The sequence below is a fragment of the Adiantum capillus-veneris genome, chromosome 21 (assembly GCF_014529385.1).
Source record: "Adiantum capillus-veneris isolate H3 chromosome 21, ASM1452938v2, whole genome shotgun sequence".
NCBI lineage: Eukaryota > Viridiplantae > Streptophyta > Polypodiopsida > Polypodiales > Pteridaceae > Adiantum > Adiantum capillus-veneris.
In genome coordinates this window covers 150,066,130-150,093,631 of record NC_140951.1, presented here as the reverse complement: position 1 = coordinate 150,093,631, position 27,502 = coordinate 150,066,130, and the positions used below count along the sequence as shown (strand labels likewise).

Here is a 27,502-nt window from a genome sequence, read left to right as displayed (position 1 = left end):
GAAGAGCTGAGAGGACAGCAGGCAGAAGAGCAGACAGAAGAGTAGGCATGCACAGGGCCGGCAGCCATGGAAGGCAGAGACCTAGAGAATGTGGCAGATCCTGTGGACACACCCATGCAAGAGGAAATCCTAGTAGGACCCTCTCAAGAGCCACAAGATCTGACACAAGAAGAGGAAGAGAAGCTGCGCAAGGCCATAGAGACAGAAATCAGAGAAACGGCCAAGGAAGCCTTGGAATGGGAGCAGAGGGTTTTTAAATCCATGACCATTCAGAAGATCGATGCCAACAACCTCCGGCGTGAATGGCTATAGCCCTCTCTCCCATATCCTTTGCTAAAGTACGAAGCCTCCACCATCAACAAGAGGATTAGAGAAGAGCCGACAGTGCCACTCTACACAGCAGATATCTCCCAGCCTGAAGGGGCCAAGTTGATAGTCGACTCCCAGCCCAGGTGGAGAAAGGCGTGGCTGATGAAGTATCCACAGTACCTAATCCATTTGGTAGAGGCACCCAAAATCATCAGAGATAACCTAAGCTTCTGCCCTCTACCAAGGATACGGACGTGGAAGGCCCAGGAGATACTACAAAGAAGCCAACCCACTTGGCTGAACTATCCGAAGCTGCCAGGCTTGAAGGCAGGCGAGAGAATAAGTGTTCAATACATGGCAAAAACCCTAACGGGCGCCATCAAATTGTTCACTGGCTCGCCTGACCTTTCTTGCATAATGATGAGGAAGATCTGCAAAACCCTTTTGGCAATCTTCAAGACATTCAAACCGGGCCAGGTGACAGGCAGTATCTTCTTCTTTCAAGATACTTACAAATGTGCATATGATCTGTCTGGTCAGCCTTCCAAGGAGGTGATACATGCATTGTATCAAAGGATAATGTTTCTGCCATCCTATCACCTCCAAGCCTTTGAAGAAGCGTTCTACACTGGCTTCTTCACCATCAACACTGATATACTCGGCCCAACACTACTGGATTTAACAGCCATGTCAGGGACGACATGAGCAAGGAAGGGGGGGAGTGTTAGAAGCTGGACACACCCTACGGAAACTGACTACTCGGCAGATTATCATTTTTTGTAATTATTCATTTATTGAGAAAACTCGACATTTCACCTTGTAAATATTGGGGCTTACAGAAGTTTCCAGATTGTATCCCAGTTTTGACAGTTAGATTGAGTAGATGGTTGATTTGGAATTTTAGGGTTTGAGAATTGTAAGGTATTTATACCACTTTTTGACCTTAATGAAGGACCTTTTGTCATTTTTAAAAAGTTTGAAGTCTGTGAGTGAGCGTACTGTGTACTAGAGAGTATGTTAGCTTCATCTTGACGCTACGTATGCACCGGTGGTCAGAATCGAGTGCAGAGAAGTGCAACGTGTTGCCCCCGATGAGAGCTGCGCGTCGATACCTACATTGCGCGCATACGGTCCGATTTTGCGAGCTCCATCTACGAGCTTCATCTGGTGATTCGGTGAGCATACGTTGTCCGATTTTGCATTGCAGCATATCCACGCGTTCACATTGAGTAGAGCTACACATTAGGCACTTTAGATTTTGGAAACGAAGACCTGCAAATTTCGGTCAGACATCCTACGTGATTTTGCATCGTGTGTTTTGGGTTAGGGTTTTGGTTCATAGACCTTAGGGAGAGTGACCTATTGGTGTTAGTAGGGTCTCCTTCAAGTTCTGTGGTGTTTCGAGATTGTTTGATGGGTGTTCCGCTCTAGAAAGCATTGTAGGAAGTTTCCTCTTATGCACTCTTGAAGGATGTGACTTAGACATTGGGTAGAGACCTCTGTAGGAATTAGTTAGGAGTCGGTCGAGTGTAGGTGGAGAGTGTAGGTTGACACCCTATGCTTGCTTCCACGCGCCTGCGAGTCGAGCTTCGTCCTTAGCTGACAAATCTTGTTAGGTGAGTTCTCGCTGTGTTGACGTCCGTCGTGGCGTATCCGTCCAACAAGGCCAAGTCTTGGTATAATGCTTTGTCCCAAGCTACCAAGGATGCATGGGACTTACTACGTGCTGCATTTGTGAAGAGGTTTGGTGGAGACACAACCTCAAAAAAGTTATGGCAGCAATTGTTGATAGAATAGGGAGGTTTGCTAGAATATGCCACTTACAAATCCAAGTTTATGGATTTATGGGAGCGATGGGTTGCCTCACTGGAGGAAGGTGAAGGAGCGCCTGATTTTTTGAAGAAGGACCGTTTCATTGCTGGCATGTGGTCACCGCTTAAAGAGAAGGTGAAGGGGAGATTCCCTGCAATGTATGAGTTGGTAGTAGAATTGGCCCACCTTAAAGACAAGAAGCTATGCATGCATGTCTGACTAACCCCAGTAAGTGCAATAGCCGCTCAGATGACCCAACCAGAAGAGGCATCAGAAGAGCAGCAAGACCTGTTGAGCCGCATCACTACTCAGCTAGAGAATCTATATGTGCATTTAGTGTAACAAGGACATGCACACAACCGCAATCACAAGCAAGGGAGAGGACAACAAAGACAAAACCAGGAATACCAGTTCTACAATTGTGGAGAAGACGTCCATGGTATGTATTAATGCCCACACCCAAGGAGGCAGAATTTCAACAGAGGAGCCAGACAAAACCAAATTTCACCATCAAGATCAAGACCACCACCACCCAGACCACCACAACAAGCACCACCTGTGAAAATATTACAACAATCTGTGCAACCACGGTCACCACCACAACCTCTCATTCCACCCTTACCCCCACCACCAGTCAAAAACCAGGCAATAAATGTCATTAGTCTTGAAGGTAAGGGAAAGAAGAAAGTGGAGGAGGATATCAAGGGAGTGGCAAAAGGTAAGACCAAGCTTAAAGGGGTAGATGCCATGGGGGTAAAGCGCACTAGGCATGGTGAATCTTCCCAAAAGGAAGAAAAGATGAAAACTAAAGGGGAATCTAGCAAAAAGCCGTCCAAGTCACGACGTAAAATTGACATTGTAGATTTCTCTTTGGGTGAATTTTTTAAACCATATGATTTGGTTAAAGATGTTTCTACGCAGGGGCCAAAAGTCACTTGGCCCTAGTTACTCCACCTAGCACCTAGGGTGAGGAGACAATGGAAAAAGATGGTTAGCACAAGATAACCAAAGCCAAAGATAGCCGGGGCTATCTCTGGGAGGAATCTAGTTGACATACTACGAGTGATGGATGCTCACATCAAAGGGCAACACACCTCCTATATCTACATCGATGGTGGTCCACAAATATGCATCATGAGTGAAAAAATGATGCACCGTTTGGGTTTAGAGGTGAGTAGGCCGGCACCATGCCGAGCCAAAATGGCAAATAATGTAAAAGTTCAATGTGTTGGTGTTATAAATGCAATTAGGGTATATGCGTTCAATACCGTTGTGGATGTGGACATCTTTGTCATGCCACACAAGGGGGGGGGCTATTCTATCATTCTAGGGAGGCATTGGCTTATGGTTATGAGAGATAAGAAGGATTAGGACACTACAATAATCCAGATGAAGGATGCAAAAGGGAAGCCAATACTTTATGACATGAAGACAGGTCAACAACACGACATGGATCTAGAAACCTCTAGGGATGAGTTTTCTAGTAGTGACTCTTCAACCAATTAAGAGGAGGAGTCAACAATCACCGAAAGTGACAATAGCATTGAGGTGATGGGGGTCATTCTCAAGGACCCTAAGAAGATGGAGAAACCTGATGCATCATCATCAAACCAAGGGGAGACACCATGTAAGATTATATTTTGATGCTAAGTAATTTTACCACATTGTTCATTGATGAATATGGTAAAATCATTGGCATCATAGTAGTTTAGCATCACATTAAGCTCAAGGAGGAAATTAAACCTGTAGTGCAAAAGCTCAGGCAGCTTGGAGTAATTCAACAAGAGGTCTTGCTCAAAGAGGTAAGGAATATGCTAGAAGCAGGTTTCATCTATCTTGTTGAAGACTCGAGTGGGTTTCTCCAGTGGTAGTCACACCAAAGAAGAATGATAAGTGGAGACTTTGTGTTGATTACAGGCCCCTTAATGCAGACTCAGAGTGGGCTTCTCCAGTGGTAGTCACACCAAAGAAGAATGATAAGTGGAGGGTTTGTGTTCATTACAAGCCCCTTAATGCAGCCACAAAGAGGGACCATTTTCCTCTTCCTTTTCAAGATGATATTCTCAATGAGGTAGCAGGACATGAGTGCTACACGGTATGTGATGGCTACTCAGGCTACTCCCAAATTAGCATCCTTGAAGAAGATCAAAAGAAGACAACCTTCATCACACCATGGGGATGTTTTGCTTACAGAGTTATGCCTTTTGGTCCCAATAATGCTCCAGCCACTTTTCAGTGCTATGTGACATTTGTTTTTCAACCATTCTTTGGAAAATCAATTCGTGTTTTTATTGATGACTTTTGTATCTATAGCTCCCCCTCTCTTCATTTGGAGAAAGTTTATGAAGGTCTAGCTAGGTTGCAAGCTTTGGGTGGCCAGCTCAACGTGGAGAAATGCCACATTGGTGAAAGCAAGGTTAGTCTTCTTGGCCATGTGATCTCTGCCGAGGGCATTGAAGCTAACCCAAGCAAGGGTCGAGCATTGATGGCTTTTCCCTCTCCCAGGACAACAAAGCAGTTGGTCTCTTTTCTTCAAATGGTGAGGTATTTGAGTAGGTTCATTCACCTTATCTCTCAAGTGGTTCTCCCTTTACAACAGGTTACCCATCAAGAGATATTCACTTGGAGTGAAGAAAATGAACAGCAGTTCACTAGGGTAAAACAAATTCGAGCCTCACTTCCCACCATTGCACCTCCAAAGTGGGACGAGCCGTTTTATGTAAACCCTAGTGTAGGCAATGACACACTTGGAGCGGTATTGATGCAAAAGGATCCTCAAACTTCTTTCATGCATCCTATCTACTTCTCTAGTCGCATGATGACTCCATCAAAAAAGGGATACATGACAGTGGAGCACATGGTGCTTGCATTAATGTTTGGTACCACCAAATTTTACTCTTATTTATTGTCTAGACCATTCATAATATTAACAATGAAAGAAGTATTTCCTTATGTAATGCAACACATGGATGTTTCTTCTAGAATTTCCAAATGTCTCACAAGGTGGCAAGAGTTTGGGCAAGTGGAGAGCTCCACAAGAGCCCATCGAGGAGGCATTCTCACTCATTGCCACTATGAAAATAATTTGAAGATAAAGACAAGTGACAAAGAAGTAACACCTATGTTGGAAGTCCCTAAGATAGAGAGGGCTCACTCTATTTTCTTTAAAGGAGCCTATAAGAGGAAGTGGACAAAGCTGCAATGGGCATTGTCGTCTTCAGCGAGCAAGGAGAAAATGTGTTCTCCATTGGGCATCTCTTGGATTCCCACTCCAACAATGAAGCAGAATATGCAAACCTTAACTCTTGGGTTAGAGTGGTGTGTTACACAAGGTATTCAACGGTTAAATGTACTTGGTGATGCCATGCTTTTAAGAAAACAAATAAAAGGAACTTGGGCTTGTAAAAATCATAGCTTGCTAGGCCATTTGTGCAGGATGGTATACTCAGATGTTTGATTTGACCCATATATGGCCTCTAAGACATCATACTCATATGATGTCTTTTTGCTCAGAATTCACTTATATTTCTACCCAAGGTACTCCTTGATGCATACAACAAGGGGTTAGAGTGGTGTGTTACACAAGGTATTCAACGGTTAAATGTACTTGGTGATGCCATGCTTTTAAGAAAACAAATAAAAGGAACTTGGGCTTGTAAAAATCATAGCTTGCTAGGCCATTTGTGCAGGATGGTATACTCAGATGTTTGATTTGACCCATATATGGCCTCTAAGACATCATACTCATATGATGTCTTTTTGCTCAGAATTCACTTATATTTCTACCCAAGGTACTCCTTGATGCATACAACAAGGGGTTAGAGTGGTGTGTTACACAAGGTATTCAACGGTTAAATGTACTTGGTGATGCCATGCTTTTAAGAAAACAAATAAAAGGAACTTGGGCTTGTAAAAATCATAGCTTGCTAGGCCATTTGTGCAGGATGGTATACTCAGATGTTTGATTTGACCCATATATGGCCTCTAAGACATCATACTCATATGATGTCTTTTTGCTCAGAATTCACTTATATTTCTACCCAAGGTACTCCTTGATGCATACAACAAGAAAATGTGTGATTACAATAAATTTTGGATTCCAAAATTGCTCAAGATCACTACTTTTTTACCTTTGCCTTCTTGTATCTGCAAAAATCTCTTTACATGCAAAAGTATGTGTCAAAATGAGATGAAATTTTGCAAGCAAGCTTAACACATCATTTCCAAACCCCTTGTGTGGTCAAAAGTGCAATTGGACCGCTAAATCTGGGCTTGAGAAACCATACACTATGATGTCTATGTGATCAAAATTTGCCCAAATTTGGTATGTATGCCTCAGCAAATAAATCAGTGATGAATAGCTCTAGATTAGAATTAGGTCACTTACCTAAAGCTACTCCTACAAATCGTATAGGGTTTTGCATCTATGAGTAAAAAAATGCTTCAATTCCACACACAAACTAGCAAACGCTTTTATCACCTCACAAATCACTTGACCACCAACAGTTACTCTAATCTACAAATCCTGCTTAGATTGACCTAGTCACAGATCCTCGGCAAGACACACGCTTCTTGGCTATCCACTTGATCTCAAAATAACCTCTTTTGGATCCACTTTAAAAAAATTCTTTCTTTAGCCAAAACTAAAGCAAGCAACCATCATACGAGTGTTAGTAGGAATACCTACCTAAGTCCTTGTATCTCGGGCAGTGGCACCAATGTTGCAGGAGCAAATCACACCACTTATAAAGTGCATGCAACACAACCTAGATCAACATAATGTCATTCGAGGACACAGATGACACGATCGGTGCACAGAGGCAATCTCTTTAACTTTTCACGCTGAGACCATCCCACACATACAATACTCTAGAAGGCTAACTAAACCACAATCTAGAATCTCACTACTCTCAACTATACGACTCAACCTGCATACACACAAAAATGGAAGGAAACTCACCAAACCATACCAGAATCGTCCCAAGCCTCTACACTCAAAATCCTAACTCTAAACCCATCTGCGGAAAATGTGTATGAAGACAAAGCTAGATTTTAGAAGTGTCTGAAACTGAAGTCTATGAGTACCTATGCGTAGCTTAAGTTGCCACAATTCTAATGACTACTTGCAAGAAGAAAGAAGACATTGTTTGATATACTTACAGCCGCAAATAGCTTGTAGATGCACGATCATGTTCGCTCCGTTTCGTGAGGAATGCTTGGCGTTGTTGCATAGCTCTTGTTGAGCCTGGCACGATGGTGTTGTCGGATCTCCATTACAAAATGACCTAGTTATATTATATACTAAGGTTACCATAGGTTAAACCTAAAATAGAGTTCAAGGGGGTAAAATGGCTTTGTATGTACAATCTATAAGTGCCATTGCACCCCATCTTCTGCAACTAGACTAACTACTCATTACAAGTGATGTTTCTAACCATAATTCAAAGCATTTTATAACCCTCAAAGAATAAGCATATTTTGAGTTATGTGGTGTTGTTGACATAACGTCAACAGTCCTATACTTTAACATAAAGAGTTATCCAAAATTGTGAGTTTGCCACTACCTGCGTACTTTCTGTGTCTAATTAACACAGCCTTTGCAAAGGTTTTTCTTATTCTCTAACCAAAATCTGGCAATCAAAACTTTTCTTGTTGCTTATTGCTAGGTATACTCGCCACTACGAGATACAAGTGTTGCTAACCATAGGTTATTCTTTGCTAACCAGGGGTATTTCTTTGCTAGCCATAATCTCCATCTGGTAAGAGCAATAACTTTTTTTCTATGGATAACTTTCCACAGTGATTAAACATGCTTAGATCAAACAATTCTTTTTCCTTTTTTAAACTTAATTTAGGAAAACATGTGCTTGTCCCTTGTGATAATCACATTCTTGGTCAATTTAAGACAACTTAAGCTTCTCGTACTAAGATAAACTTATGTATGAACAATGCAAAAATTGACAGTTAACTTATCACAATAAGAGCGTGTGCAACAATAACCTACAATGAGGATGGCCACCAATGGCCTCATTCTTTGGCACCATAGGTCGATGGAGGTTCAAGCACAAGATTGAAGCTTCACGTTCTCTTCTTTGGTGGTACCATATCTTGTGGAGTACACAAAAAAGGTAAAAGGGTGTAGTATTAGAATCAATCGGATCCACATGGATGTTACTACAGTTACAGCAAGGAGATATACTTATAAACCATTTGTCATAAGATCATGACTCTAGTCTAATAGTTATGCATCCATCTAGCCTTTAACACCTCCTACTCCTTACAAAACGTTCACACTCCACATCCAAGTGATTGGGAAAAGGGTATTCAAGGAGGAATAATAACAACATGAAGGGTCATTGAGGTAAAGAAAAGCACACAAAAACAATGGATTCTACTCCCTAATTATTAGTGGATGCATCCATAATGTATCCACATACATGCATGCTTAGCTAATCTTAGATATTCTTTATATGCTTATTTTTCAATGGTTTAGCTTAGGTAGATATAAAAGTTAAGCTTAATTCCATATTGTTTTGAGGATATAGATAAAAAAGAGGTTTAGCTCATTGGTTAGTTACCTTGTGATTGAGGATACTTTTCTTACTAGTACCATGGATATCAATGAGTAGCTCATTTTTTATTTTTTTAGGTGAAGTTATTTGTGACTATTCACTTGTGCAGATTGTTCTTGATGTGCAACCAAACTCTTATCGGACTTTTGCTAGTACTTAGAGACTTATGACCCAAGGAAACCCTCAAGCTATTAAGTTTGATGCATTATATGCATTGCATTTATAGGAGTCTCTTTCAAGAAAGAATAGGTCTAAACAATGTGCAGTTGAAAAGGCTTTTTTTGTTGCTTAAACAAAAGGTGGAAACAGCGATGCAACCACTTCTCATGGTTTTTCTTTGAATAGCAAATCACAAGTGGCACTTTACATCTTGGTTTGTTTGGTCTTGGTTTGTTTGGTCTTAGTGGAGATCATTGCTACCAGATTTGCATTCTTTTTTGGACTCAAATTGGGCTAGTTGTTATGACACAGAAGTGTCCACAAGTGGGTTTTTTTCATGATCAATAGTTCATGCATATCATGGTTGAGTAAGAAGAAACCTATTGTGGCCACTTTCTAGTTGTGAAATTGAGTTCATGCAGCTACAATTGAGTGTGTATTGCGTTGACACCTTATGGTGGTTGATTTTGGTGTTGGATAGGACATTTCCAACATCATCTACACTAACACTTGCAACATATTCGGAATTGTGAGGAACCGAGTTTTTCATGTTCTCACAAAGGGGATTGATACAAAGAGAGCTTTGGAGTGATCTTTTTCCTCTTTTTTTGTACATTTCATAGCTCACTCCATAAGTTTCTAGGATTGATATGAAACAAGCTCCTAAAGCGAGCTTCTGGAGTGAATTTTTTTTTTCATTCTCTCTCTCTCTCTCTCTCTCTCTCTCTCTCTCTCTCTCTCTCTCTCTCTTGTGCAGCCGTTTTTTACCTAGCAGACATCAGTTCACTCTTTCAATCATAACTTCTTCATTTGAACTCCAATTTGGGTGATCTATAGCCTCAATTGAAGAGCACAATGCCCCTACCCATTGATCTAGAAACAGAAAATTCTAGAGTTATGGAAGTCTTTTCTATATTAGCATTTATGAAGTAAATAGGTTTGATAAAGTTGACTCTTATCTCTTATTTTACATATAATGTCTTCTGGCACTCGCAAGGGTTCTTCTTCTTCAACAAGGTCCACAACCATTGTAGAAAATGATTCAAAATCTTCAAAGTGTGGAGATATCAACATAACCACTCGACCAAGGACATCGAAAGCCATGATCATGGCATACTTGGTATCATTGCAAGAGGTCGTAAACAAACAAGGTGAAGACTTGCGGGTACTTGCAATGGAGAATGGCACGTTAAGGGTTCTTGTGGTTTAAAATGAGAATCTCAAAAGGACACTTGAGATGCAAACAACATATTTGATGCAGCTTAAAGAGGAATTCAAAGGATATAAACACTCTCTTGTGGACTTGAATACTTTGAAGGAGCACATGGGCAAAGTAGAGCATTACCATGTATTGAAAGAGGAAAATTTTGACAACATAAGCCGGGATGTATGCGACATGAAAATTGTATGCACAAACAAGTCTTGGGCTGTTGTATATGGTGATAACAATTTGGTTTCTAATTCCTCCCTCATGCAATCTATGGCTCAAACAAAAAATGGTGAGAATGTGGATGTAAAGGAGTTGAAGGAAGGGGAGCAACACTCAAAGAACATTATTATTCATGGAATTACCAAAGAGAAGTTAGAGACACCTCCTTCTCTGGCCATTGTTATCAAAGATTTCTTCAAAACCCACTTTGGCATGTCACGAGTTATGGTTCACGGAGCACATAGAGTGGGCAAGCAAGGAGCTCCTCCCTCGAGAGAACAACCCATTGTATGCACCATGCGGATGAGACCAAACAAAAGATTATCCTTGATAACATTTGGATCTTTGAGAGATACAAAATGTGTTTTATGTGAAGATTGCACTATTAAGCAATAGAACATGCTCGCAAGGCATATGAGGAGAGAAATAAGAAAAGCAAGGAGATCTCTCATGAAGAAAATGTCCCCAAGGAGGAGGCAAGTCCATCGAGCAAATAGGAATGCACGAGCTATGAGGCCGAGTTACAATTGAAAGTATGTTTTTGGAATTGCAATGGATACCCATGGAATGCAGGAGTTGGCAAAGATGAAACCACAAGGAAAGTCGATGTTGCACTTCTTGTTGAAACTGGGTTGGAGGATTACAATGTACATTCATTGATGTGGTCAAAGAATCTCAAGCAACAAAGAGGACAAGTTGTACGCACATTGTAGACAACTATTTGAGCAACCAAATGCTAGAAAAATGCCATTTTATGGTTCACTCCCATGTATGCCCTCTTTCTTTACTATCGAGGATGTGTGCGGTGGGCTTGAAAAGTTGGCCACTCGCAAAGTAGGAGATCTTCAAGGTATCAAGCCGCAAATGATTTAATGGATGGGAGACTTTACACATGAGTGGATGTGTGATATGTTCAACCTTGCACTTCAACATGGTAGGCCTTGTGACTGGAGTACTAATTGGGTCAAGCCTTTGCATAAAGGAGGGGATGTAGAGAATGTTAATAACTACCGGACTATAATGATTGTGTCTTTTATGGAAAAGTTGTTTGGGTGCATAATGGAGATAAAATTAAGTGATTTGGCTGAAGAGAATGGCAAGCATGCAAAAGGACAAGCGGGTTTTTGTCAATGCCATAGCACCATTGATCATCTTGTTACTCTGTGTATTCTCATGGAGGAAACTCGGTTGAAAGGCAAGAAATTGTATTGTTGCTTTGTGGAATTCCAATTGAGGTTATGGGCATGGAAAAGGTTATGGAGTACATGATGAAAATGCATCAAAACCCCTCACATCAACTTTCTAAAATTGCATGGGAAGCAAGAAAATAAGTTTAAAAGATGCATAACGCAAGACCTTGAGCACAGGATGGATGCAAGATATAAATAAGTGGTTTGAAAGATATGATGCATTACACTTGCTACATAGTGGTTTGGAAGATGGGATGCATTACACTTGCTACATACTGCCTCAATAGACTCCCAAGTGAATGAAGCTTCTCTATAACACCAATGTATTATGGCTTTGGAGAAATCTGGGGGTCATGTTTCATACATTACACCACCCATATTGCCCCCAACTACAAAACCATGTTCTTCTTTGAAAAATAAAACCGTACTTACCCTTACATGCTTAAGCATATCCCCTTGTCAACGATATGCACTATCGCAGCCATTCGGCTTGGCTTCCACTCTCTTTGATGCAAGACAGGCCTGGCATTGGGGCAATGGAGATGAGTCAAACCAAGTGTGCACATTATGCTCACTGCAAGTTTGAGAGTCTAAGTACCACACGCTACTAAACTGCTCAGCTTTTGGTAACATCCAAACTTTCTTCCCTCACATTTTCAGTCATGACCTAAACCTACACACTTCCCTTTCCCAACCAGAATGTCGGCTCTCCATTGCGACTCTCATCACCACAATTTTGGAGCATCGAGAATCACTCATCAACCACACATATACTACGCCACATGTAACTTTGGTACCATAGGTCATATTTTACCTTCAACGATGATAATAAAATCTATCTAACTTTGTATTTCTCGCTCTCCTTCAATCTCTCTCTCTCTCTCTCTCTCTCTCTCTCTCTCTCTCTCTCTCTCTCATAACTTCTTCATCCAAACTTTGATTTGGGTGATCTATAGCCTCAAACGAATAGCACAACGCCCTCTATGCATTTATGTAAAGACAAAAAAAAAAATTCAAAGGTATCAAAGGCGTTTTTGTAGCATCATTTTTGAAGTGAATAGGTTCAAGAAAGTTGACTCTCATCTCTTATTTTACATACAATGTCTTCCGGCACGCGCAAGGGTTCTTCTTCTTTAACAAGGTTCACAACCATTGTAGAAAATGATCCAAAATCTCATAAGTGTAGAGATAGCAACACAACCATTCAACCAACGATATCGGAAATCATGATCATGGCATACTTGGTATCATTGCAAGAGACCGTAAACAAACAAGGTGAAGACTTACGAGAACTTGCAATGGAGAATGGCACACTAAGGGTTCTTAAGGTTGATAATGAGAATCTCAAGAGGACATTTGAGATGCAAACAACACATTTGATGCAACTTGAAGAGGAAGCCAGGAATGTAAATGCTCTCTTGTGGACTTGAATGCTTTGAAGGAGCGCATGAGCAAAGTAGAGCATGACCATATATTGAAAGAGGAGAAATTTGACACCATGAGCAGGGATATATGTGACATGAAAAACGTATGCACAAACAAGTCTTGAGCTTATGTATGTGGTAGCAATGTGGTTCATAATTCCTCCCTCATGCAAGCTATGGCTCAAACAAAGAATGTTGAGAATGTGGATGTGGAGGAGTTGAAGAAACAGGAGCGACGGTCCAAAAACGTTGTTATTCGTGGAATTTTCAAAGAGAAGTTTAGAGATCGTCCTTCTCTTGCCATTGTTATCAAAGATTTCTTCAAAACCCGCTTTGGCATGTTCGGAGTTATGGTCTATGGAGCACATAGAGTGGGTAAGCAAGGAGCTCCTCGCTCGAGAGAATGACCAATTGTATGCATCATGCCGGACGAGACCAAACAAAAGATTATCCTTGATCATAGCTAGATCTATTTGAGGGATACAAAATGTTTTGTATGTGAAATCACACTATAAGCAACAAAATATGTGTCGCAAGGCATATGAGAAAAAGAATAAGAAAAATAAGAAGATTTCTCACAAAGAAAATGTCCTCAAGGAGGAGGCTAGTCCTTGGAGCAAATAGGGATGCTTGACCTATAAGGCCGAGTTACAATTGAAAATATGCTTTTGGAATTACAATGGATATCCATGGAATGTGGGGGTTGGCATTTATGAACTAACAAGCAAAGCCGATGTTGTACTTCTTGTTGAAACTTGGGAGCATGATACACAAAGGAATAACGGCTTGGAAGATTACGATGTAAACTCATTGATGTAGTCAAAGAATCTCAACGAAGAGGACAAGGAGGGGTAGCATAAATATATTAATAAAGGATTGGAAGATTTTGTATCAATTGTGAAAGATGACAAGTACAAACGTTATGTATGGCTGAAAATTATGACAACAAAAAGAGCACCCTTCTACATTCCTCATCATGATTTTGTCTTTTATGCTTGCATAGATAGAGATCAACCATTTTTTGATTTAGAAGATGACATTGTTTATTCAAAGGCAAAGTTGATATTATTGTACTTGGGGATATGAATGCTCGCACAAAAACATTGCAACATGATTCTCAACAATTTGATATGACATACATTTCAAGGGAGTTGGAGAAAGTTCACTTATATGATCGTACTTCAATGGATGATGAAGAGCCCAATCACTATGAAAAGTTACTTTTACGCATGTGTAATAGCACGGGTATGCTCATTGCCAATGGTGTATCTTTGAAGAGTGGAACCAATGGATTTACATGTAGAAAACATATTAGGGATAGTGTGATTGATTATATGCTACTTTCCGAAGCCAACATGTATCGCATAAAGAGTTTTATGTTCGGCCAATAAACCCCAAAATCAAACCATCGGACCTTATATTTTGACCTTGCATGTAGAGAAGCAACTAAGCATGATAATCTCAACCAAAGGAAAGAGAAGTTATTACTATGTATGGATTTTAGAAGGTCACCAATGTGCATTCAAATGGTTGAGCAAAAGTTATGGATGACAAAACTTCAATATGACGCACCATTGGAAACCAAATGGGAAGCTTTCAAGAAAGTTATTTATTATTGTGCCGAAGAATGCTTTGCCATAAAGCAAATCAAAAGTCACTCCTCTCAGTATGCCTCAAGGTCAGACCCTTCCATACGAACAAATAACAGAATCGGATTCCAATTCGCCCATCCATACGTCTTACATGTTTCCCATGTAATGATATTGACTTTGAAACCGCCATCTACCATTAAATTTTTAATGTTGTTATCCCGATGCCGCACTGTGATCAATGGGGCTCGATCATCTGCCAGAGGACTCAACTCTTTCGATGCTATCTTATTGGTTGCTCGTCTTGCTCGTCCTTTCGATGGATTCATTAACTGTTCTTTGAAGGCAGAGCATATCCCCCGACTTCATCTAAATAGGCAATTGTACCATAGCGCTCCAATATCGAGCTGAGAAATTCCATTCACTGGGTCCTTCTCAAGGTTGGTGGTAGTTGGTTCTTCAACTTAAACATCACACGCTAATTCGATATCCCGTTTTTCCTTCTGTGGTTGCAGTGGATTTCCTACCTGCAACTTGTACGGTTGCGGTTGTGTCTGCCAATCCAGAATTTCCTTTGGGTTTTCCTCTGAAAGAACTTGAGGTAGCAGTACGGGTCCACCCATTTCACTGCATTTTATAAGACAATTATGTGGTCCTCTACAGCAAATTTCAATACCACTTGTTAACTCAGATGAACTTCTTTTCTCGAGTGGATAATCGATTGGACTTGCGGGTCAACAGATTTGGATTGTTCTACTATTTTTTCTTCCGCTGTCATTATTTCAATGGACACCATGTTTATACTGGGCCCTTCTCCTTTCTCCCCTTTCTTGCAGTCATAATAATACGCAGCCTCCTTACACTCGTTATACTAGTGATCATTATCCGCACAGAATGAGCAACGCTTTTGTCGTGGTGGGTAAAAATTTGGTCAACATGCTCCCCGACCATAGCCCCCTCGACCGTCAAATTGACGTCCTTGGTTCGAAGAGCCCACATAGTTTTGTTGGGTCTTCTTTGTTGTCCTTGAACTTGTACCGCATTGGCCGCTTGACTCAGTTGCTTGCTTTGTTGAGTTTATCAATTGGCCACGTTCCAAGAATTATACCGGCATTGACTGATGTTGTGATTCTTCATTTGACAAATCTCGCACCAAATTTGATTCAGTGCACAGTTGTTGGCCGCATGACCATCATTGCGACATTTGGTACAGTTTAATTTTGAGGTGTCTGCTTCCAAGGGTTTTCCCTTTCTTTTCGTCGCCACCAAGGCCCTTTTTTTGGCTTCCCTGGTCTTTGTTGATGTCCATGTCGTCTTTAGAGTCACTTATCGCTAAGTCTTTCTTGGATTTCTTTAAGCAAGAAACACCGAGAGATCTCTCTGTCATGTGAGCTGCCAACATAACCCCTTATAATGATACTATTTCTAGGTAAATTATAGTCGTGCGGTTCAAACGCTCTTTCGCAAACCCCGGACATAATACGACTTCAACATCTCGTCCGTTGGATGTGCCATTCCTACTCACTAAAGTAACATGCGGAACTTAAGTATGTAAGTTTCCACATCGGATCTCTTCTGCTTGCACAACCACAAGCGCTCTAGCATCTTCGGAATCGTTTACTCCGTACGGAATCTCTTCAAGAACGCCGCAATAATATCCAAAAAAGTTTTGAAATAATCAACTGGATATTTCGCAAGCCACTTCAAAGCTTTTCCACTCAGGGTGGTTTTAAATACTACTTCCTTATGCACCACATCACCACTACCATCCAATAGTGCATATTGCTATTCAAAGGATCGAACATGTGATTCCAGATCTTTATTGGATTTTTGCAAATTTGTTGTACTTAAAACCATGATGCTTACCGCATGGTCTTGCCATGCTGAAAACTCCGGAGATTGCCGATCTAGTCGAAACAAGAACAATTGTAACCGTCAAAATCCCGGATGTGAATGCACTTGGTCCTCCAATCGGTGCAATGGGATCCAAAATGGAGGTGCCACCCCCACCACGATCTCAACTTGCATCGATAGCTAGTATCGTACTCGCAATTGAGGCCGCAATCCCTCCAAGGCTCAATCCTATTAGCGTCAGCAAAAGCAGCTCGGAAGGACCGACACCATCTGACTCGTAAGCCCGATCAGGAGAAGGAAGAGCAGTTTACAAGAATTTGGAGTGGATTCGGATCCACTCGTTCATCTGCTAACCGACCCAATTCGGCTAGGTCTACTTGGGCGAATGTGTCTGTAACTTCGATCGTATCCACTTCAAGCGCCCTTTCCCCCATGGGTCTTCTGGTTCCACCCGAGTGGCAGCTCGGAAAGACTGACACCACCTGACTCATAAGCCCGATCAGGAGAAGGAAGAGCAGTTTACAAGAATTCGAGACTGTATTCGGATCGACGTCGTTCATCTACAAACTAACCCAATTCGGCTAGGTCTACTTGGGCGAATGTGTCTGTAACTTCGATTGTATCCACTTCAAGCGCCCTTTCCCCCATGGGTCTTCTAGTTCCATCCGAGTGGCAGCGACGTGGGCTATGCAGGATTATCGCAGTCCGCGTTTCTACCAAGGCGAAATAAGGATTGGAGAAGGTGGACCACGAGACTGTGCCCGCCATAGCATGGTATCCGGCATGCCTCAATGGTCAACGCCATGAACTCCGACTCCGTAAGTACCGCCAATTCATGGTCAATTGTGGTCACTAGTGTTACCCTTGGACAAAGTAATGAACAGAACAGGGAACGGAAACTTCATACTCGAAGGTAAGGTTCAAGAGACCAAAGACACTGAAACAATATTGCGATTCATCATCATTTGATATACAAAACAGAAAGAATACATCGTCTCCATCACTCGATACATAGGTCTCCCTTCTAGATACACAGGCATACAGTGTGCAGTGCGCGTCAGACTTATTGGCCGGCTTACAACACATCGGTACAAACAATTACGCCTTTTCCAATCCGCACACATGCCGTTTCATCCTACTACTAAGGTTCCATCCGGCCTAACACTAAGATGGCCAACACTCATGTGAACGCAATTGTAATGATCTTTATAAGGCCTAAAAACCTTATGACTAACTCTCTTCCTTTGCATATGCATTCTCTACCTCTCACGCTCTCTTATCCTCTATGGCGCATCATCGTCATTCTCACCATGATGTATTCGATGAGAACTGTGAATGCTAAATCCGGTGAGAACCATTACCTTTATATCCAAGAGAACCAACCACCAAGTACTTGTAATTTTTGCCCCAATTTGGCTAAAGGGGGCGATTGTTGGGATCAATCCAACTAAGACGGTCTAAGACGGTGGAAGTGCACTAGCATACTATAAGAGAACCCTCTATATCCTTCTTCAAAGAGGCTTCAAGTATTGATACTTAGCTCCAAACAAGCAATCCCCTTAGAGTCACGCCACCTTGAATAATGTGGCATTTTGTGCCAATTTTTTTATCAAAATGGTATATTTTAAGCATTTTCTAGCCTTTTTCCCCCTTTTTTAGCCCAAAAATGATCCACTTTAATTGAAAAAAAAAATTAACGAACTTGAAAATTTCCCTAAAATTGTGGGAAAACTTTCTTGAGACCAAATTTTGTGCAATTGTGAAAAAATCCCTAAAATTGTGGAAAACCCCTCTTAAAAAGGAAGACCATTGTAAAGGGATTAACAGTTTGTCTAGGATGGACTCTTCAAATTTTCTGATGCTAAATTCTTACAACATCAACCAACTCCTCCATATGACAAAAATTGCGACATGGTTATCCACATCTGTTGGCTCAAATTGAAAAGACTTCTATCTATTGCTTCAGTAAGTGTCAAACAAAGTACTATAGCCTTCACAAGATCAACTTCAGAGTTGGCCTAATAAATCAAGCTTGATTATTTAGTAGCTTTCTTTACCCAAAAGCATGAAAGAATATCCTGCATTTGAGAACCCTTAACTCTATACACCACAAAAATCAAGACTCAGACCAGTTAACAAGCTCAACAAGATGATTGATAGTTTCCAAGCATAAAAGGGAAAGGGGGGCCATCTTAGACAGGAGCTCACTGAATACAGTTTTGGTCTTGGAAGCTGTCATAGCTGCGCCTTCGCTTTGCACAAGGACTTGGGGTGCTTGCCTTCACAGTTTGAGAGCTTACTGGTACTATGGGCTGCAGAGGTTTCCTAGTTTCATCCTTGACTTCTGATTTACCAACATCCTGAGCAGTAAGCGCCCTCTTCTTTTTATTTTCACTTGCATCCGCCACTCCTGCATCTTCAACTGTCCTCTGTTCATCTTTTCCCAGTGTATTACTGCACACCAGTTTGACAAAATAAGTTCAGCCATCTATGTAAATCAAAATATATTGAGCTTGAAGCTGCTGCCCTAACCTTGTCTCCAAGTTGTCAAGCGCCTTTTCCAGTTGAGCATGTCTCCTACATTTTGAGCCACTAAGAAAACATCAGCTTTAGAGAACATACAAAAGTTGCAGCTAGATGAACAGCACACACCTTATAAGGGAGTCACAAAGCTCCAGATAATGATCCAGGTCAAGCTGGGGATCTTTGATACTATCTGGTCCTCCCAATCTCTGAGAATTAGCCAAGAAAGGAGAGGATAATGCAGCGCCTTTGCTACTTCTAATGTCATCAGCAACAGCTCGATGCAAAAAAGTTCCATCCATTTCGGAACTAAGGCCACCTGTCTTCAAGGATGAAAATGTGTATTGATCGTCCTCCTCATGTGTCATGGCTTCATACAGAACCTTGAGTCTGGATTCAGCTGTCAAACGCTTCCGCCTCGAGCTCTGTTGAATTTCGTTCAATGCATCACCAAGCAAATTTTCCCGCTGTTGACTTGCATCCTGAGCAGATATCAGCTCTGCCTTCAATTTCTGGCATGTGCTCAGAAGGTGCTCATTTCCATTCTCAGCTGCTTTGAGTCTTTCTTGCAAGTCCTCCACAGATTGGACATAACTATCAAGCTGCGACTTCAGCAAATCATTATCCTTTATCTGCAATTCTGCTCTCTCTTTCCAGAGACAAAGTTCAACTCTTAGATCTTGCTTTTCTGCCTCAAGATGCTTGATCACCTCTGCACTGCTCTGTGAAGCCCTGCGCAGTTCTGTCAGCAGAGCCAGCTTCTCATTATGAGCAAGAGTAGCACTTTCCTTCCACTTGTCATTGTCCATCTGCATGCTAACCTGTTCCTTTTCCAACAGTCCGCGTTTCAAATTTAAACCTTCGATCTGCTTGTTGGCCACTGTGAGCTTCGTAGCTAACTCTTCTTTTTCTTTGTCAACTCGGCACTCCAGGTAGCTTGTGAACTCGGATGCCTGTTTTAACTGCAGCCTTAGAACTTTTGCCTCTTCCTCAATAGACTTGACTGTGTCCCTCAAATATAGAAGCTCCCCTCCCATGCATTGTTCCTTTTCTACAAAAGAATTTGTTAACTCCACTACTTGTTCACTAAGGCTGTTGTTGAGATTCCTAGCTCTCTCAGCTTCCTGTCTCAATCTGGACAGCTCGGTCCGGTTCACTTCCAATTTAGACTTAACATCTTTGTTCAGCTTTTCTGCGAGTAGAATAGCCTTTTCCAGTTCTGACATGGAGAGGTCATCTTCCTGGAGACACGCTTCCCCTAATGCTGAGTTAGTTCCCTCCATATCCATGTGCAGGTTTACTATTGGTGTACTAGGATGCTGATTGGTTTCATCGTCTTCATTTAGGGCCCTATGTGAATTCATGAGTAATACCTGCAAAGAGGAGACCAGCTCCCTTGCACCCCTCTCTTTTTCAACCTTCTCTTGAAGACTGCTCTGCAGATTTGCCACTGTCATATCCTGTTGTCCCTTTTCCTGGACCAGACTCTTTATCATCTGTTTCAGTTGTATGAGCTCTCTTTGTAGCTCCTGTGGCCAACAACCAGCAGAGGTTGAAGCTTCATCTGTTGCATCAACCTTATGACCACTGATTGCAACCTCCTCTTTAAGTAAACGAACCACTGACAGTGTATTCTCCTTAAATACATTGACTACTGATTTCCATCTGTCACTAAGCTGATTCATCCCTTGAAAGGAATCGCTGGTCTGTATACTTGAAAGTGCCCAACTACTCTTCACTGTGGAATGAATCAAAGTGTTTAAGGCTCCGAGTTCATTTTCCAGTTCTAGCTGAGCCCGAAGTGCCTCTTTGATCCAGTTTTCCCAGGTATCCTCTCTTTTCTTGAGAGCCTCTAGCTCTATCCTTAGACCTTGCACACTCCTTGCCATCTCAAAACCATTTGCTTCTATTTTCCATCGTCTCTGTTCTTCGGTCTCCAGTTCTTGCACCATCAATTGCAAGTGTCGAATCATTTCTGCAAGTTCAAGCTCTTCTAAATTGGCAGGCAACAAGAGCAGCTGTTGACTGGATTCGTTCAGACTGTCAAGCTCCCTTTGGCACAAGTCTGTCTTGGCATACCCATCTAGAGAAGTTCGCATCAAACTGTAAAGAACTTCTGGTGCCAGAGGCTGAAAGCTGTCAACTTCTTGCTGTTTAGATAGGTCTAAAACCTCTCTCATCTTCTGAAGTAGCACAATTACCTGGGCCTGCATTGATGCTTCCCTCCTGCTATGATCATCTAGCTGATTTTTCACAATGTCTAGTTCACACTTGGATTGTATGTTAATGGCCTTGAGCATGTTCTCCTTCACCACAAGCTCTTCTTTTAGAGCAGAGTTTGATGTGACCAATGAATTTGTCTCCTCGATCTGCAACCTTAACTGCATGGAGACATTTGCCAATTCCCCTTCCAAAACTCTAAGCTTACCCTCCACATCTGAACACTTCTGTTCGACAGATTCTAACCGCGCAAAAGTGCTCTCAAAATCTTTTTCCTTTTTGAGTCTGTCCTCTCTAAGCTCAACGATTTCAGTCTCTAGACCTTTAACTACTTCTTTCAACCTGAGTATCTCTGCATCTCGACCTTCAATTGATACAGAGCACATCTCAGCCTCCTTTCTGAGCTTTATTACCTCATCATTCAATGCCTTGCTCTCAGCAGACACGGTGAGCATGGTTTCTTCAACAACTTTGAGCTGCTGTAACTCATTGTCTTTTGAGCATACTTTGGCAGTCAATGAAGCTAGCTGATTGGTAAGAGTCTTCTTCTGGGTTTCCATCTCTTCATTGAGAAGACAAATCTTTTCATTGAGCCTCATCATCTTGTCATTGTACGATACAAGCTGTGCTTTTGTGCAGGTTAGCTCCTCATTACTTTCGTTCGTTAGCTTCATTTGCTTGGCCCATTCTTGTTGTAAAGTGTCAAACTTACAGTTTAATTCTTTCAAGGAGACTTCCCTGTCAGCTGCCATCTCTGATAGTGTGCAAATCTTTCCTTTCTGCTTCTCAATCGCCTCCATGGCAGTAAGGAGTTCCCCCTCAAGGTCAGAATTTTTCAGCAACAAGCATGACAACTTTTCTTGTGCCTCTTTTGAAACCTTGTTGATTTTCTCAGTTTCCTCTTTGAATTTCTGATCTGCTTGTTGCAACTTAGTTTCAGCTTCATTCAAGCTTCCAACCATCAGAACTTCCTTGGTATGGGAAGTCTCAAGCTCATCAAGCAACTGTCTCATTTCAGACTCTCGTTCATTTGATAGATGAACTTGGGATGCAAGCTGTGACTTCAGGCACTGTATAGCGTCTTCCATCATAGTTTCTTTTGTGCGGCTTTGCTTAAGCTGCTCTTCAAGATGTGCCAGCTCTGAACTTTTGGCTTCTAGAGAAATCCCCATTTGCTGCATCTCAGAAGTCAGCTTTTGCCATTTGGCATTCCACTCATCTGCTTTGCTCTCTAGTTTCCCAACAGCTTGGGTGAGCCTTTCCACCTCTGTCTGTTTATTTGAGTTTTTAATCAACAGGCTTTGCACATAACGGTCCAATTCTACAAGCTCCCTCTCCCTGGCCTTGGAACGTGTTTCCATGTCAGAAAGGCGGCTTTGTAGTAGTACCTCATCTCTCTCTTTCTGAGCCAAACTACTTTTGGCCTTCGCAACTTCATTAGCCAGCTGCTGAACAGCCCATTCTGAAGCACTAAGTCTCTCCTCTGTATCATGCAGCAATACAGAAGTCTCTGCAAGTTCACCCTCTAGACATGTCAGTTTCTCTTTGTATTTCATCACTTTCTCACTATCTAATTTGGATAAATCGAGTAGATGTTGCAGATTTTCCAGCTCATTGGATAAGGATGCAATTGTCCTGTCTTTTTCTTCCACACAATTGCACAGATCTTTTGATGCAGACTTTTCGTTTTCCATCACAATTGTAAGCATCTGTGTTTTCGCATGCAATGCGTTCGCTGACTGGTTAAGCATCTCTTTTTCTTCCACAAGGCTCTTACTTAAAATTCTTAGTTCTTCAATAGTCTTCTCCTTCACTTCAATGCTTGCCAACAAGGCCTCCTTTTCCTTGTCCTTCTCCTGTATTGATTCTAGGGTTAAATGGAGCCTCAATTCTAGTGCAGACATCTTGTCCTTCAATGTTTCCACTTGCACATCAGACTCTCTCTTTGCAAGCTCTAACTCTCCTCTGCTGTCCAAAAGACTGGCCTCAACTGCTTCCTTTGTCTCAGTGATTCCTGAGATTTCCTCTGCTTTTTTCAACAAACTTTCCTTCTGGTGAACGACAGTATCCTCCAACTCCCTAATCTTTGCCTCATATAGATTTTTTTCCTTCTTCAATGCGTCTATCTGATTTAAGCATGCAACAAGCTCCGTAGACTGTAATTGTGCATCCAACTCCAATCTTTCAATCTTCGTCTTTGCTTCTGAATGAGCAGCGTCTTGTACCTTCAATGATTCGCTGAGACTGGAGAAGGTGACGTTGAACTTGTTTTGAAGGTTTTGGAACTCTTGCTCTTTAGAGTGAAGTTGCATATTACTCTCATCAAGCTTTGAATGAAGCTGAGCAATTTGTTCTTGGCACGTAGCCATATTCTGCTTGCAATCCGCATAATTAGCACTCAAGCAGTGCAAGTCAGAAAGTGCAGTCTGCAGCTGACCCTCAGTCATTCTGAACTTTTCTTCAGCGTTTTGAGCCCGAGTCACCAAACCTTCCATCTCTCTGACCCAATTGCTCTCTTTTTCCGACCAATGCGAGGCTTCCTTCTGGTGCAATTCAAGAAGCTCTGTGTGTAGGTGACATTTTTGCTTCAACTCCCCTTTTAAGGCTTCACATTTGAGTGCTTCATCCTGCCATTTCTCCTCTTGTTGCATAGCATGGGATAACTTAACCTCCATATCTCCAATCTGCTGTTTCAAGTCCTTGCGATCATTTTCCCTCCTACTCACAGATTCTTTGAGAGATTCAGTCTCCCTCCTGGTGCGCTCCTCCTGCACCTGTAGGTCGTGTTTGAGTGAGCAATTTTCCTCTTGCAATCTTGCTAAAGTCTCTTGGAGTGCTTTTGACTCAGTCTCTACCACTGCTTTAGACTGGGTACTCTCGTGCAATGCCATATGCAAGCATCCCAGCTTGATCTCACATTCCTCCAGTCTCTTTTCTGTTCTTGCCTTGCATTCCAAAGCCTTCTCAAGGTGAATGACAAGATCATTGGAGTCTCTGTGGTACTCTTCTTGCAATGCCTTCAACTGAAGCTTAGAGCCCTCTTGAGATGATGACAAGGCATGCAACTCCTCTTCCTTGACTTTCAAAGCCTTTTCCAAGGATGTAACTTTCTCATAGAGTTCTTGAGACATCATTACATCATCAGATAAGGCAGTAATTGTCTTTTGGTGTTGCTCAACTTCTCGTCGAGAAGTTTCCAAGTCCATCATCCTAGCATCCAAGATGGTAGAGAGGAACAGTAATTCATCCTTCTTAGATTTGTTCAGTGATTCAAAGGCAGACTCTCTCTCTCTCAGCTGCATTTGCATTTTCTGCAGTTGTTCTTCTAATTCAGACACTTCTCCTTGAAGAGCTGTCCTAGACTCCATTGCTTCCCTGATAGCATCATCTGCCCTCAAAAGTTTTCCTACGAGCTCTTGCTCATGGACTCTCTTCAACTCAATGAGATCATGCATATCACTTAACTCCACAACCATCTTCTCCCGTTCATCTTTCCAGCAACTTTCATGGTGTTTTGCTGATGTTAGCTCCTTTTCTCTGAGGTCCTCCAGGGTTGCGACAGTCCTCTGCTCTTTCTCTAGAGCTAACAAAAGTTCCCTCTCTGCTGACTTGCACTTCTCAAGCTCTTGCTGTAAAGACTCTATTGTTTTTTGCTGAGCTTTTTCGTTGTCAATCTTCTGGATTCTGTGGTTTTCAATGAGAGCATCGTTGGCCTTCAAAGCCTCTCTCAATGCAGCCACCTCCCCAACAGCCTTTTCCAAGGAAATTTGATTGTTGTACACAGCCTCCTTAGCTGTTTGAAGATCCTTTTCCAGCTCAGAAGACTGCAACTCAGCCTTGTTCTTGATACCCTTGACATTATTCAGAGCTAGTTGCAATCTATGTACCTCATTGACCATTGCCTCCATCTTCAAGTCCTTGGAGGCATGAGAGTCGAGCCCTTCTTGAAGCTTGTGATTAATACAATCTATTTCTCGGTCATGTCCTTCCATTACAGCTTGAAGATGATTCTTTAAGCTCTCATGAGACTCAGATAGTGTTTGCAAGTCGTTAGTTTTACTAGAGCACTCCTGCCTCATTGAAGCATACTGCTGTTGAACATCCTGTAAGCTGGAAAGCCGAGCAGATAAGTCATGGATGATCCTCTCTTTATCTGCTAAGCTTGCTTGGGCCTTATCAAGCACAATGCTCTTGGCATGCAATGCGGCCGATATGGATCCAATCCCTTCCTCCTTGGACTTTTGCAGGACAACAGAAGCATGTTCCAACTCCGTCAATTTGTCATGAGTTAGAGTCATCTCTGATTGCATTTTGAAAAGCTCATCTTGCAGAGACACTCTGATCTTTGTGAGTTGATCTACGGCACAATCAGCCATTGAAAGCCTCTCCTGAAGCACCTGCACTTCCTCATCCTTTGCAAGAGCTTTCATTTCTAAGTCAGACATGAGATTAAGAAGCCTCTCCTTTTCATTATTCCATGCCAAAACCTGTGATTGGTGTTTCTCTATGACTTTCTTGTTGACCTCCTCCAGAGATGAAGCCTTGGTCTTGAACACTTCCAAAGCTTGCATGCGGATCTGCTGGCATTTGCATGTACAGTCCTCGCCTTCACCAGATTGAGCATCCTCCTCCTCTGAGGAGACCTTTGTTATTGTGCATATGACAGATTCACCTCCTTCTACTGATGTCTTTGCACCACTCGTCTTGCATGAGTGTGATTTCTCAGCTTCAACATCCATGGTGCTGCATACAAACTCTACAAACTCAATAAAACACACCCATGCACATGAATCGGGCTTCTGGGCACTTTACTAACCTTGTTTCAACCAGATCAACAATCCATGGCTAGAATTGGCATTCCACCAGGTCGGCTGGAATGCAGAAGTACATGAGGTTTCAGCCTTGAGCTCTCCCAGCAGAATTATAAGCTAAATGCGGCCTGTGTACTTCGAGGAGAAAGGCGGTTTTCAGCGCTGAGTGTTGCTTCACTCTGCTTCCGGCGCTGGAGATCCCTCTCCATCTTTCGATTGCCTGAACAGCCTCGTACATACTCTCTCTCTCTCTCTCTCTCTCAGGGATACATTGCCTTCTCGACGAGTTCGGGTCTCTGTCTCTCTCTCTCTCTCTATAGGCGCCAACTTGTATTTTGAAATATGCCAGAAACCACCTCATTGCTGGGTCCCCTATTTTCTTTTCTTGTAATTTGTGGAAATTCCCAAAATACCCCTCAATTTTCAAAATTCCCAATGTGCCCCTCTATTTGGCCCAAAATGCCCTTCAATTTTGCCATAAATTCCAAAAATACCCTTAATATATACATCTCTAAAAACTTTTGTTTGGCAACTTTTCAAAGGAAGATTTGTTCTCCTCAGTAGAAGATGATAGAGCTAGGATCTTAGATGCTATAGAGGCCTCTTCATATGAAATTTTTCATTATTTTTAAACAAAGATGCCTCTATGTGTGAGCTCATTGGGGAAAAATATTGTCTAAGACTCTAAAAGATAGATCTCCATTGTCATAAACATTAGTGTATACAAAATTGGGGCAAATCCATCCCAAAATGGTGCCAGGGTATATTGGGAATTTTTTTAATTTGAGGGGTACTTTGGGTATTCTCACAAATTTCAAGGGTATTTTGGTGATTTTCCCGTTTCTTTTTTTCTCACCTTGGCATTGGCAAAGGCTTTAGCATGCTACTATTTTTCCTTAGCTTTGGTAATGATGGTTGTACATGGTGGGTGATGTTTTTAAAAAACTAGTAGTGCAAGGGAAGTGTTACAGCTAGTATTGTTTGTGTGTTTGTGTGTGTGTGGGTGTGTGGCTATTTTAATTTAAATACATATACACCAAAGAACATGATGTTCAAAAAACAACAAGCTTTAGATGACTAGGCAAAGATTTGTACAGAAACAACTCAGCCTTTGATTCATAACTGTACAGCACAGTAGGAATGAGGTATCATTCCAAATAATTGTATACAAAAGTATCAGAACTTTCCCAGTTGACTTATCAAGGGTTTTCAAAGTCGGACTGCAGCATGCCAAACCTTTTTAAGTCAAGATAGAATTCTCACCTGCATCCATATAGTCAAGACAATAGATATGTTAGACTTAGCTACGTATGGCAAGCTTCAAAGAACCTATCAGTTGTTATCCATGTCAAACATAAAAAATTATTAGACTAGCTATTGTCCTTAATATTAAAGTAATCACCAAATTTCAAGTATCTTTTCATATTTAAGTAATCCTTCCATAATTGTACCAAAGAGTTACAACCTGTCAAACCATCCCTGAGTTAAATAAAATATGTAAGTATGACTTCGAAGTGTTTAGAGAAGTTTTGCAATGTAATTATAATCCTATTGTATGGATATGGGCCCTTCAACTAGTGGAACCAAAACCTACACTATAGGTGAGAGTA

General features: G+C 41.6%; 1 protein-coding gene across 2 annotated transcripts; it reads right to left on the bottom strand.

Moving 5' to 3' along the window:
* Nucleotides 1–18,404: 18,404 nt before the first annotated feature.
* LOC147431958 (uncharacterized) lies at nt 18,405–26,222 on the bottom strand. Of its 2 annotated transcripts, XM_086494390.1 has the most exons (5): nt 26,029–26,222; nt 25,898–25,926; nt 18,991–25,824; nt 18,871–18,915; nt 18,405–18,792 (listed from the first exon to the last, which is right to left on the bottom strand). In XM_086494390.1, the coding sequence occupies exons 1-5, from the start codon at nt 26,128–26,130 to the stop codon at nt 18,543–18,545; spliced, it is 7,260 nt and encodes a 2,419-aa protein (XP_086350516.1). In that variant the 5' UTR covers nt 26,131–26,222; the 3' UTR covers nt 18,405–18,542. The 2 variants fall into 2 exon arrangements, with proteins under 2 accessions (XP_086350516.1, XP_086350514.1); XM_086494388.1 differs by having other exon boundaries at nt 18,871–18,930; nt 25,898–26,036.
* Nucleotides 26,223–27,502: the final 1,280 nt, after the last annotated feature.